The sequence below is a fragment of the Ursus maritimus genome, unplaced genomic scaffold (genome assembly GCF_017311325.1).
Source record: "Ursus maritimus isolate PB19 unplaced genomic scaffold, ASM1731132v1 scaffold_2, whole genome shotgun sequence".
Taxonomy (NCBI): Eukaryota; Metazoa; Chordata; class Mammalia; order Carnivora; family Ursidae; genus Ursus; species Ursus maritimus.
In genome coordinates, this window is record NW_024424452.1 from 30,427,653 (window position 1) to 30,441,036 (window position 13,384).

The following is a 13,384-nucleotide window of genomic DNA, read 5'->3' on the forward strand; positions in this document are numbered from 1 at the left end:
CACAGTCTAGAAGCCTCCCTTCCGCCCACAACTTGCCCTCAAATCTTTCCGTATAATCCCTGCAGGAGCTCTGACGCGTACTCCTGGCATCGGCGCACCCTTTGCTGACTTTTCCCAAGTTCTTCCAAGACAGGGCTCTTGTTTTAGCCGTCTTAGACATGCACCTCGGAGAGGAAAGTCATATATCCTGAGTGACTGATGGCAAGTCTGAAAGCCAAGTCCAGAAGCTTCCCCCTCTTCCTCAGGCCACTGCTCTGATTGCCCGGGATTGACCCCGGGACCCTGGCGTTGAGTCCTTTTGCTAATTTCCTGACTATTCTTCACGAGGGACCAGGGGCTGAGGTCTCAAGAGGTCAAACCAGGTCCCTGCCATCAGACAGGCTTTGCTATATCCGTAAGCCTCTGACCACCCAGGACCTGCCCTGCGTTTGTGAAGCCGCACGCCCCTGCCCAGACACTGGACTGGGCTCTCCACAGACTCGGACTCAAATCTTGACTCAACCACAACACGACTATGTGACCTTGGTTACAAAATCTCCTGGGGAAGTCCCCAGAGGTTTTGTAACATGGTGAAAGAACAGGGTTTGGACCACATCAATGCCTCTTAATGCATGTATAACCTCTGGGCCTCTGACACAGGAATCACCAAGATAAATGGTTTAGCCCAGGTGGGGCCCAGGGGCAGGACCCAGGAGCCTACCCGCTAAACAGGTGACTTCCTTGTGCCGGAAGCCTGGGACCCCCTGGCTCAGTTCTCTCTGAGGATCTTTCCATCATCCATCCTGGGATCTTGGAGACCAGGTCCTTATCTAAGGCAGCCTGGGATTTGGAAGGTGACGATTTTCTGGGGTCTCTCCCTCTCCCCCCTCAGCTCCACCAGGCCCTAGAGCAAGAAGCACCAATTTCTTTAACCTTCTGATCGGCTGGAAGTATTTCCCTTCTGGGTTGGTGGGAAGGGGAGCTTCACAGATGGAAGCCGTCTTGCCAAAGTCGGGAATGCCTGGCTGTGATTGCAAGTGGGGCGTGGTGGACTGCTGGGCGTCCGTCTCCTACCCTGTGTCACCTTGGATGGGGGGGTAGGGCGTGGGACTCAAAGGAGAGCGGTGGCCTTTAAGGGTCCTAGACAGAGCTAGACATGGCAGTTCCCAATTCTGGCATTCTGGGACCCCAGAGGGACCCGTTTCTGGGGCTCCTTGGTTTCTCTCCTTGGAAGGCAGGGCTCAGGACCCCAAAGCGAGGTAGAGATGTCAGCCCTGTCAAAGCAGTCCCGAGAAAGCTCGGGACCCCACCCCCCACCCCAGATTATCAAAGAGAGGCTTGGATTGTATAAAATTCCTGGACATCCAAAACTACATTTTAAAGTTCCATTTTCCTTTCTAACTAATGAACTCTTGAACTGGGCCAGAAGTGGTAATTGCTTTATAAGCAGTTGCTCATAAAAAGTCAACAGAACAGCAGGCATTCAGACGGATGGGGACAGGAGAGTTCGTACCTACAAGGGACAGTTTCATCTGATAGCACCAACAAAATAAAAAGATCATAAACAGAAGCAGCTCAACCGGTCAGCACCCACTAGCAGCCTTTTTCTTCTCTGCTCTTCTTTACCAAAATCATGCATTCGCCCCCTCCTTTCTCATAAAAACCCCTGGCTTTCCCCACATGAGCAAGAGGTTTTTCTGTGCTCCCGGAATTGCAATTCTGAGACCCCCCCCCCAAATCAAGGTTTTTGTTCTTTTTCAGTTTAGCCGCCGGTTGAGAGAGGTGAGGATTTCCCCAGAGGGCCCACTAAAGGTCGGGCCCCCCCACAATCCTTCCGGCCAGGCACCGCACCCCAGGGCTGGAAACCTGCGCTCCTGAGTGGGAGAAGTGCTATGATCCCACTGGAAAACTGAGGCTCGGAGAAGGACGGCGCAGGCCCAGGGTCCCCGTCTGTGTGCTCCTCTGCGCGGCCATGTCGCCTCTCCACACTCTAGGAAGCACCAAGGGGGTGTGCGTCCTGGCTTTGGCGCCGAAGCTGGGCTCCGCGGGGCGTGCGCCTCCTGTGCCCTAGAGTGTCTGCAAACGCCCGCCTCCCGCCCGCCTCCCCTGGCCCCGCGCTCTGGGCCCCGCCCGTTCCGCACCCCAGGTCCCTGCGTTCCAGGCGGGGACGCTGGAAACGCGGGCTTTCCCAGGTCCGCACTCCGCACACTCCCCTCCCCCTCCTCCCAGCCTTGCTGTGTGACCTCAGGAATATAACTGCCAGTCTCTGAGCCTTGATTGCCAGGCCGACTTTCGGGGTGCACGGGGTTGGGGGGGGAGCCCTGGTCACCTACCGCTGCTTCCCGGACTCCCGTGCTGCCAATGGCCTCTCCTTCCCACCAGTCTCTCACTGCGGGGAGACTGGAGCAGGTCTGTCGCCCAGCCACCCCACCTCACCCCCTAGGACCGTCCTTTTCTCTTTCACTTTCTCTCTGCGCTGCGGGATTTGAGCCAAGCTGGGGAGTACGCAGGCTTGCTGGACCCACCACGTGCTTTCTCAGAAGCGCCAGAGTCCCTTCCCTACATCCCTGGGCACTCCCAGAGCGTCTGTCAGCTCCTGGAAATGGCCAGTCCCCCGCTTCGGGGCAGCCAGCACGCCCCCGCCGAGCCATCTGCAAGCCCTAACTTGCAGACAGCTCATTTTGGCTTTGGGGTGGCCTCGGTGTTTCTCCAGCTCAGCCTAACCACAAGGGTGGCAAAACCACCCTTGCAGGGCGCCCAGTCCCAGACACTTGCTCAATGAGCCCTGCACTCGTGGGAAGGCAAATGCCCTCCAGAAGCCGGGAAAATGCCTCAGGCACCTTCATGGGCTGGAAATTCAGCCTAGGCAACCCTGCCTCCCCATCACCACATCCCTGAGGACATTCCTCCTGCTTTTCCTCCTCCAGAGGTCCTGGACCCCAGCTCCACCTACCAGGAGAATTCAGGGAGGGCGCTTCCTTTCCCAGGCTTGGAGTTCCTATCTGGAATTGAAGGGGTAGGTCAAGGTGACTCCTGACCTCCCCTTCCCCATCAAAATTCCCAACAGGCTCAATCCAACAGAGCTGGCAAACGTGACATCAATGTGTCACATTTCGGGGGTGTCTGAGGAAAGGAGTCTCACCCCTCTCAAACACACAGCACAGCAGCCCCGGTAATATTGGGCTTCTGTGATGATATTCAGTTCCTACAATGTTCCAGACACTGTGCTGGACTTTGATCCCTCATCATTAGGCTGCCGTAGAATCTTCAACGGCCCAGGAAAAGAGCCTCAGAGAAGGTTGGTGAAATGTCTTGTGTCACATCACCCAGCCAACAGTGCAGCCTGTCTGGCTGACTTCAGAGCGGGGGCTGTCTGTCTCCTTGCCCCGCTTCTTCCCCAAAACATAATTTAGAAACTAGGGAGAGGGGAACATCCGTGCAGCCAGCCGGGGCTCAACAGCTACACCAAGGAGCTGACTCCAGCTTTGATTTTCCTGCTTCTCCCCGGGATGGGGGCGGGGAATGGGGGGGGTCTGGCAGGGATCCTGTCCTTCAAGGGCACCCCGCAGTGTTTACCTGCTGGAGAGAGGACCTCTGGTTGGCTGAGCAGGGCCATCAATGCTGAGAGCTAACGACACGCCTCCTGAAAGTTGGCCCTCTAAAACCCTTCTGCGCTGATAAAGACCTCTCACATGCCAGGCACCTGGGCCAATCTGAATGTCCCTCAAGTAGAAGGAAATAACCAACCACCTCACCTTTTCCAACAGCCCCGACAGGACAAGGACCCCCTCTCTGCCCCCACCACCCAGTTCTGAGATGGTGGGACCAGCTGAGACATTCCGCTAAATCAAGAAGCATTCTCAGCCCCAACTTCCTTCACCCCCCTTTTTACCTTGGGGCTCCGGCAGGTAGGACCCTGCAGGGCGTGGAGCCAGGCAACGCATGGTGTGGGAGACCCAGTCAGGCAGCCGCTCCTGGTGCCCTCAGCCTGCCCCACGAAGCCTCTGAATGCCCAGTTCAGGAGCAGACTGCTTCATCTCCAGCTTCTCCGCCTATACCAGGCAGGAGCCCGCCAAGACGAAGACCGCATGCAAAAGACGCAAGCAAGGGACCAACAGAAAACTCTCCCCCTATGAAGTGACATCCTGCTGCCCCAGTTCTCTAAAACTCTAGAATTTGCCCACGCTCCCTTAAACCCTCCCAGTGCCTCTGATGGTAATTTCAGTTCCTTGTGGTGGACCAAAGGGGGGCTGTGACTGTAGAATGTTGAGAGTTGTCTCTTGGAGGGGGACCTTCGACACAATGACATTCTGAAATTATGGTGACCACAGTGGAGCCCCACTGGTGCCAGCTGGCAATTCCTGCCGTCCTCTGCTGGACGGGCCAGGATCAGAGGCCCACAAATGCTTCAAGGCAAGCTGACGCCCAGCTGGGGTCCAGCAGGCTTCCCAGATTCCACTTTCCTCCACCACCTCACCCCCATGCCAAAATGCCCTGAATTGCCTTGGAGATCATGCGTGGTCCACTCACGATTTTTATTCCAAGACATTGAATCAAACGTAAATTACACGTAAAACAGTGTTGTCCCAAATGTGGTCTACTTACAGCCGGGTGGTTCGGGGTGGCACACAGATGCAGTGCTAAATAGCACTGACCCGCAGGGGGAACGTTAGCGCCTCTGCAAGTCTCTACCCACGCTCCTGATGGCATCTGGGAGAAAGTCTTAGGCTAAATAGGTCTCTAACAGCTCTTCAAATGCAGGATATATCCCTGTTTCCCAGAAAGCATTCCCTAGCTGCAAGCCTTCCGTGGGACAACAGTATCTGGCTGGACTTGTGCAAACATTGCCCTGCCTTCCTGTTTCATAGTTCGCTTCAGTGGGTGGTATTCCTTTCACTTACGGTGAACATAACTTTCCTTGGAAAACAAAGTCGAATTAAAAAAAAAAATGTGAGTGCTCTGAAAAACACCTGTCAAGCAAATAATAGTATAGGACGGTGCGTAGAAATTGTGAGGGTGGTCCGGAAGTGAATGAAGTTTGAGAAGCAGTGACAAGTGCCTCCTTCCTGCTTTTTTTTTTTTTTTTTTTTTTTTTTTTTTTTTTTGACAGAGAGAGACCACCGAGCAGGGAGCCTGCCGCAGGGCTCGATCCCAGGACCCCGGGATCATGACCTGAGCTAAAGGCAGATGCTTAACTGACTGAGCCCCCCAGGCACCCCTCTTTCCTGCATTTTTACTGAAAGAGCGCTGGGTTGGAAGTCTGAAGTCTGAAGAGTTGCCGTCGAGTCCCTGCTGTTAGTAGCAGGTGTGTGACCTTGGACCCCTCACTTCCCTTGTGTGGGCCTCAATTCCCCACATACGAAATAAAGATAACGATGCCTATCTTTGCAGGGTGGCTATTTTGAAACAGTCCCTGCTTTTAGAAGGCCCAGGAAGGAAGTACACAGATGAATGGGAAATGCTAATAGTCAATTTGAAACACGGTCTTGCCTCGTTAGGCTAATAAAACAGACGTGACGAATATTAGAAATCTCAAGAAGTCTCATCTTCCCGTGACCTGGTGCCAGGAGAGAGGCACCCCTGCCCATTCACTTGTCTCGAGACCCCTTCTGAGAGTCCCTTCCCATCCTCAGAGGCAGCCAGTTCTGACGGCCGTGGCCGAGGCGTTCATGGGCAGGAATGAGCTTGCAGTGAGAGTCGGTCCGACTGGGGTCCACCTGCCTGAATGCCATCATCTCTCACCGGGTCCAATCTCACCTCTGCTACCTGGTCTTCCCACGTACTCACTGAACTGCCCCTCTCCCTCCAGACCCACACTCAAGACCCAAACCTGACCAGGCATATGTCAACACAGGTCTCTGAGCTGGGAGGTGACAAGAACCAGGCTGCGTGTTTGGCTGATGCCAGAGGCTGTAGCTTAGCACAGGGAGGGCCCCTGGCAGAGACAGCAAAGAGGAGCCATTGCAGTGCCCAGCCAGGAGCCGATGGGGTCTGAATTTCGACAGGGGCCGTGGAAACAAAGGGATGAGGGATGGGCAGGCTGGCACTGCAGCGAGCTAGAAGGCCAAGCCTCCTGACTGCATGGGCAGGGCAAGGAGCAGGGCAGAGGGCGTAAGCCGAGCCTAGGATTTCTCCCTATTAAAGCATCCTGCATTCCTTCTGCTAACGTTCCTCTTCGAAACTCCCTCAGAGACGGTGATCTTTCTCCTGAGCCCCGGGATGCTTTGAATAAAATCAATTCCCTCCCTACTGGAGAGCGCTCCCAGCGCTGTTCAAGCCAACCTTGCCCTGGGCATGCAAGTGGCTTTGCCTCCAGTGGGGATCCAGCAGGAGTAAGTCCACTGGCTACCAGGAGAAGCACTGTGAAAGTTGCCAGCCGGGGTCCCCTGCCAAGTCCCAAGGGGAGGACATGGGGCAAACTTCTCTTCTGAGTAAGCTTGTCATCCCTTGCTGCAGTCTCCCCAAACAGCCCTGCTCGACCTAGGTGGGTACCTCTCTGCTTGTGCGGGGCTGAGCTCCTGCCTTCTCCCCCCCAGGCTCTATTTTAGCCATCCTTCAAGGCCTGAGTTCTTGCTTTCAGCACCCTTCCAGGTAACATCAATCTTCTGCTTTACTCATTTTTAGAAAGCTTGTTGCCACGTATTTGGCAATGCATCGGTGAACTTCCCATTTCATAAGTAGAGACTCGGTCACCTCTGATTAGATCATGAATTGGCTGTCTGGGACCCAGTGTTTTATTTTCTTATGTAAAAGTCACACTACTCCAAGACTCTTTGAATGAAGGGACCAAGCCTGGATTGGCATGATCAAGGCAGACTAAAGTTCCCAATAGTGAAGGGTTCCCTCTCCCTAGGTTGTAAGTGCCTTTTCTTATGCTTTTTGGTGACCACCACAATCCCTAGCAGGTGCTAAGACAATGATTAAGGAGGAGGGAAGAAGTGTAAGTCAGGAAGGGAAAGAAGTGAGTAGAGAAGCAGGTGAACAGATATGATAAAACTGGCACGTGTCCAAATTAGGCAGGTAGGAAGGCGCACGAGAACAGAGGCCCATTAGTCGGTAAATACGCAAGCAGATGGGTTGGTAGGAAGGCAGGTAAATAAGTTGATACAGAAAACTATACATGGTCAGATAAATAGATTTTTAAGTATGTATAAGTGAATGACGGATGGAAGTTGCAGGATTGATAAATGGATATTGGTAGGTGGTTATGAAGACCAGGTCAGTTTGAGGGTAGGCAGGTAAGGTGTCTGGGCAGCTGGCTGGAGAGATGAATAGATTCTACGGAAGGATGCAGGTGGGCTGCTTAACGTAAGGACAATAGAGAACAGAAACCAGCTCTGGTTGGGTCAGGCGCCAAGCTTGGAGCCAAGTGGAGTCTGGAACGGGCCACTGGTCAACCTGGGAAAACCCACGGGGAAGTGCCAACTTGCGAGTGTAGGCGCTTTTCCTTCTGCGGCTCCCAGGGGGTGAAGGTGAAGGGGGTGTGGTTGGCAGGGACACCGTCCAAGGAGAACGGACAGGAGCAGTTCCTGCCAGTACGTCTCCTTCCAGGAGGCAGAGCAGGTTCCCCCAGATTAGAGCAGAAACGGGGCGTGGGAAGGGAAAGGGGAGGGTAGGAGGGCACAGCTCCTCTCCTCTCCAAGGTCCCGGCTCTGGTGGCTCTCATGCTAGGGGCCAAATGAGGAAGGAAGCCAGAGGAAGAATTTGGCAGCCTGGGGGTGGGGCATGTCCCTTCCTTTCCAATAAATCAGGTGACATCCTGGAGGGAGGTTTGGTTCTATGGTTCCCAGAAGAGAATCCTCATGGGCCAATATAAGGCATCAGGAAAACACAGAGTGACCAAAGGACAAAAGAAAGTCAAAGAAAGCAATAAAATATAAACGCCCGGGGAGTGGGGGGTAGGGAGGTTCCTACGCCTCTGAGAATACCTGCCCAAAGGCACTGCTGGGCAGACCCTCCATTCACAAACCCAAGCCGGCTGTCCCCTCGGGCCTGTAGCTGCCCGAACACGAACACCGGCACTGAGGCGGATGAGTCAGAATCCACTCTCTTCTTGCCAGAAATGCAAGTTCCCTACGTTGGATGAGGTCATTGAATCCTCAGAGCACCACCCTGGGTACCATTATCGCCTCCATTTTATAGATGTGGAAAACCGAGGCCTGGAGAGGTTCCCAAAAATGCTCACAGCCACACCCCCTGGAATTAGGGAGCCATTGACCAGCACTCAGGCAGTCTGAGGGCAGAGACCATGTGCCAGCCCAACAGTGGGGGCACATTGATTCACTTCTCAGATATACACAGCACCAAAGCCCTCAGCACTGTGTTTCACATGGAATAGGTGTCTAGATATTCTGTGGGCCCCAACGAGACTGTAGACGCAATTGTTTTCTCTGCATCTCAAACCCCTGGTTTATTCTTCCCTGTCCGATTCTCCCTGCTGTGACCCCTCTAGACTTAGCCATCCAATGCCAAGCACTGTCATCTCATTTAATCCTCACTATAGCCCGGGGGGCTTTATATCATCATTCTCATTTTCAAGATGAAGAAACAGAGGGTCAGAGTGGTCCAGTCATGTGGCTGAGGTCACACGGTTTGTAAGAATCAGAGCGTGGCCTCGGACCCAGAGCTCTCCAGGGTCCAGCCTGGTCTTTCTCCATCCCTGCCATCCTCCCTGTCTCTCCTCTGTCCCCAGACTGCCTGCCGTGCATTGTCACCCACTGTCGCCAAAGAATGCCCTGAGCGTTTGCTTTGATTCCCCAGGGAAGCTGCCAAGTTGTGTCAGGACAAGGACCTTGACTCTCAGGCCTCCCCCCACTCTTCCTGACCTTGCCTGGGGTTGCGGGCACCCATGCTGCCTCCTGTAGCAGAGTCGGACCCCCGAGGTTGTGCAGTTGTGCAGGCATTCTGCACAACTGCACCGAGGCAGGGTGGCAGCTAAAGGTGACTTCTGAATCAGTTTGAAGTTTCGGACCTAGTTTCAGTTTGAAGACAGTCAACCTGTTTTGGGTAGATTTACGGTATCCCTCGGGTTGTTTAGAAGAGGCAGCCGAGCAGAAAGTGCAGCGGTAGGGGCGCCTGGGTGGCACAGCGGTTAAGCGTCTGCCTTCGGCTCAGGGCGTGATCCTGGCGTTCTGGGATCAAGCCCCACGTCAGGCTCCTCTGCTAGGAGCCTGCTTCTTCCTCTCCCACTCCCCCTGCTTGTGTTCCCTCTCTCGCTGGCTGTCTCTATCTCTGTCGAATAAATAAATAAAATCTTTAAAAAAAAAAAAAAGTGCTGCGGTAGATCTGGCCTTGTGACAGCCAATAGCCCCCTCCCCAGGACATCTCTTAACCTCTCTGTGCCTCAGTTTACCATTCTGTAAGGTGAGAATAATGGCAATACCTGCACCATCCACCCACCCACTCATCCACCCATCCCTCCCTCCATCCAACCATTCAACACCCAACGGACCTACCTTACACACCTACCCCGTGCCAGGCACTGCGCTAGGCATTTGGAATACACTATGATAAAAATGCAGGTCCTTGCCCACGGGGAGCTGGTTTTCGAGCGGGAGAGTCAGACAATGAACGACGAACATAATACAAAAGTAAAATCTATAGAAGGTGAAAAATGTCAGTCTAGGGAGGGGGCTCAGAGTGTGGACAGGGACCCTCAATTCTTTTTTTTTTTTTTTTTAAGATTTTATGTATTTATTTGTCAGAGAGACAGAGAGCACAAGCAGGGGGAGAAGCAGGCTCCCCATTGAACAAGCAGCCTGACGCAGGACTAGATCCCAGGACCCCAGGACCCCAGGACCAGACCTGAGCTGAAGGCAGATGCTTAACCGATCAAGCCACCAAGGCGCAGGGACCTGCAATTCTAAAGGGGATACTCGGGGTAGGCCTTGCTGAGAAGGTGAAATCTGAGCAAAGAGCTGAGGAGGTATCCTCCAAGGGGATAGCTGGAGAAGAATGTTCCAGGTAGTAGGAACAGCACGTGCCAAGGTCCTGTGGTAGAGCGGGTGCCAGGCCTGTCCCAGGGACAGCGGGGATACCAGTGTGGCTGGAGGAGATGAGCAGAAGTAGGGGCTGAGACCAGAGCAGTGACGAGAGCCAGATTGTGACGAGCCTTGTGGGCCACCGCCTGGATTTGGCTTTTCCTCTGAGTGATGGGGAGCCAATGCAGGCTTTAGAGCAGTGGAGGGTGAAGATCGTTAAGGGTTATGGAGAGAGTTACAAAACCTTCACATGATGATTTCTTTTTCGGAACCTCCGTTGAAACCAGAGTCAGGGCCCTTTCTTTACAAAGCACGCGATTCTCTTTCCCCTTCCCCACTTCCCCTCGGCTGCTCCGTCCGGCTTCTACCACGGCCGCACGCCTAGCAGCCCTGATGGGGGGCTGACCTGGAGGACAGTAAGAAAGAGCAGGGACAGGAGGCGCCTTGCCCTTCTCTGTCTCCCAGCCCCCTGAAGACCACGGCGCTCTGAGCCCAGTTCCCTTTCTAGAGTCACATGGGCTCAGAAATAAAAATATGACATCCCCAGGGAGGAAACAGAGTTAAATAACAGGAACCAGCAGACAGAGGAGGGGGTGCCGAGGTGTCAGGCAGCCTCCACATAAAGGAGCAAGGAGCGTGCAGTGTGGCCCCGGCGCGGCGGCGGGGGGGGGGGGGCTGCTGCACCCCCCTCAAGACCACACAGGCTGCTTGCACCCCCATGAAGAAATCAGGGAGATCCTGCAGGTGGGAAAGGGCACAAGTAAGAGATATGTCCAAGAAACCAACAGAGATGATCTGGGCGAGAATTTAACCATGAGGAAAACCAACCCCTTGTAAATTCAGTCTCGGCAGAAGAGCGGGAGAAGGGCATACACCCCCCCGCCCCCCCGCCCTGTGCCCCAGTCAAGACCCTCAGAAGGCTTTTTACTCCTCGAAGCTGGGTCGAAGATAAAGTTCGTCTGCCTTCCAATCCAGCCTCCAGCACGTCCCACCTGGGGACCTGGGGTGGGGTCACCTCTGGGCGGTCTGTGTTTTCTTGGTTTAGGTTAGAGCTCAGCGCGCGGCCATGTGATAGGTGGGTCCGGCACACGGTCAGTGCTCAATAAACGTGAATCGTTGTGACCCTCTCCCACTTCAAGTAACTCAAAAACCGTAAAGGGACCTTGAAAGCCTAGAATCTAGGCGCCGTGTCATGAAACTGGAAAAGCCCAGATTGGGGTAGAGTAGGAGGCAGAACAGACATGCACCTTTAGGAAGAACGTTGTTGGCAGCAAAGCGAGCACTTCTTTGCAACAGGGAAGGAAAACCTACAAGGTCTGCGGGGCCGGAGGCGTGGGTGGGAGCAACTTGGTTTAGGCTTGTTTTGACGATTTCAGATGCGTCAAGTGGCGTCAATACTCTAAAAGTAAGACCCTCTTCCTCTCTTTTCACTGATCAGGTTCCTGTTCTCTGTCTCCCTCTTTCTCTTTCTCTCTCTCTCTTCCCCCCACCCCTCCCCCTTCCTTCTCCCTCAGTCCTCTCCGGCTGTCTCTTTCTGTCTCTCCCTTCCTTTCTCTCTCACCCTGCCTGTCTTTTGATTTCTGTCTCTCGCTGACACAGATGCACACACACGCACACATGTACACACACGTGCACGCGCACACACAAATGCACATACACACGCGTGCACACACAGCATCCTCCGTTCTCCAGCTTCTTGGCCCGTCCTCTCTCTGGCACCTGGTTTCTCCACATTTGAGCCACGCCGAGTGCCTGCAGCCGTCTTCCCCACTGGACCGTGAGCCCCTTGCAGGCAGGAGCTGATCCGTAGCTGCCGCCAGCGCCCAGAGCAGAGCCTGACACGTGAAGGCCGCTCAGAGTGTAAGTCAAGCAGGCATTGGATGGCACGCCTCCGGGATGGTCTTTTCTTAAGCAGAGCGGGAGGCACGCCGTACATGCCTTCAGCACACCCGGCATCACAGACCGAGTCCTCCAAAGCACTTGCTGCCCCTACCAGCTCATCCAGAGGCCCTGACTCCTATCCAGCTCTGCCTTCCCATCAGGGGACAGGGACGAGCACACGACTCTCCTTTCAGAGAGGAGGGAAAATCCATGCACTGCCTACAGCCAATCATTGCTACTTGGGCAAAGGGGATGCTGACTTACCACTGTGGTCCTTGGAGTTGGGGTCCCTCTCGGCCACTGGGGCCTGCCACCCGCTCCATGCCCACCTCAAGAGGGCCAGGTCCGGGTCTCCTTTTTCCAGCAAGGTCAAGGAGATCTTCCTGGCCAGGGCCTCGCCATCAGGCTCGCGGAGCAGGGCGCCGTGGTACTCCTGGGACAGGAGCTCCTTCTCCAGCATGTGGTCCAGGAGGGCCTGCACCTGACCCGGACGATAGCTGGACAGCAGCATCCGGACCCGAGGCAGGATGGTCTGGAAGTGGTTCATGGCAGGGCTTGGAGGCAGGCCAGCTGCCTGGGCCAAAGTCTAGGATCTGTGCTCACCCAGCCTGCAGCATCCAAAACACGAAGTGAAAAACAGGATGAGGGAAACTCTGCAGTTGGGTGCTGTTAATTCCTGCTTAGACAGGTTTCCTCATTTGTGCTGCAGGCTGGGGTGCCTGATGTATGGTGGGAAATGGTTGCTCGGGCTGATTTGGACCTCACCGATACTTGCTGGGACCGCCCACGTGCCTGGGTCAGAGAAGCCCGCGGCCTGTGGCTTCCATTTGATCCAGTCTGATATTCACTAAACAGGAAACGAACTTGCCTCTCCGAGAACTTACACCATGATGGTCCTTTTCAGATGTTTTATCATAACAGTAGGCAGCTGGGGCATCCAGGTTAAACAATTGGCCTTGGAGCAAATCTGTCGGCATTCACATCCCAGCGCTGCTCGCTAATTCTGTGAACCTGACAACTTGCTCCAGACCCCATCCCTCCACCTGAAGTTTGGGTGATGAGAATCTTCCTGACCTCCCAGAGTGAGAAGGAGTGACAATAACAGCGCTGAGTTGCGGAAAGAATGAACTGAGATAACCTAGCACGTTATCTACAACGTGATATTAGTTTGATAAAGATGCGCCTTTATTATTATTATTATTACTATTATTATTATTGATCAATCATGCATACGACTGTTATCTTGGGCTCAACCTCACGAAACCTCAGTCCCCTCCTTGGCAAAATCTCCCAGTGAAAGTAATCCAACCTCACTGAGTTGTCTTGAGGATTAAAAAAGATACTGCATTGCAAGGGCTTAGCGCTGGACCTAGTAAGCACTTGGTGAACACTGACTATATGTGAAAAATCATCCCCGATATACTGATGCACAAAACAGGGGCTTTGCGTAGGAGCCAGTCTATCTCAGGATTCTATTCTAAAAATTCCCAACCCAGGGGCGCTTGGGTGATGCAGTCCACCTAGCCCCCGATTCTTGGTTTCCA

General features: G+C 54.0%; 2 protein-coding genes across 4 annotated transcripts in view; both read right to left on the reverse strand.

Moving 5' to 3' along the window:
- Positions 1-12,217, reverse strand: part of CIITA (class II major histocompatibility complex transactivator) — a 48,838-nt gene extending 36,621 nt beyond the window's left edge. The window contains exon 1 of one of the 3 annotated variants that reach the window (XM_040635328.1): positions 12,105-12,217. Coding sequence is in view for 1 of the 3 variants with exons in the window: in XM_008697128.2 (XP_008695350.2) it covers positions 3,872-3,923 (52 nt within the window). In the remaining 2 variants the exon portion in view is untranslated. Of the gene's footprint in view, positions 1-2,312; positions 2,878-3,871; positions 4,058-12,104 lie in introns of those variants that run through there. The other 2 variants (XM_008697128.2, XM_040635329.1) reach the window with 2 other exon arrangements.
- On the reverse strand, positions 11,577-12,677 carry LOC121103795 (MHC class II transactivator-like). Its single transcript, XM_040635331.1, has one exon. The coding sequence runs from the start codon at positions 12,385-12,387 to the stop codon at positions 12,076-12,078; it is 312 nt and encodes a 103-aa protein (XP_040491265.1). The 5' UTR covers positions 12,388-12,677; the 3' UTR covers positions 11,577-12,075.
- Between the last annotated feature and the right edge of the window lie 707 nt (positions 12,678-13,384).

What these genes read in the sequence shown, in the direction of transcription:
- LOC121103795 (XM_040635331.1), bottom strand. Translation starts at nt 12,387, where the DNA reads ATGAACCACTTCCAGACCATCCTGCCTCGGGTCCGGATGCTGCTGTCC.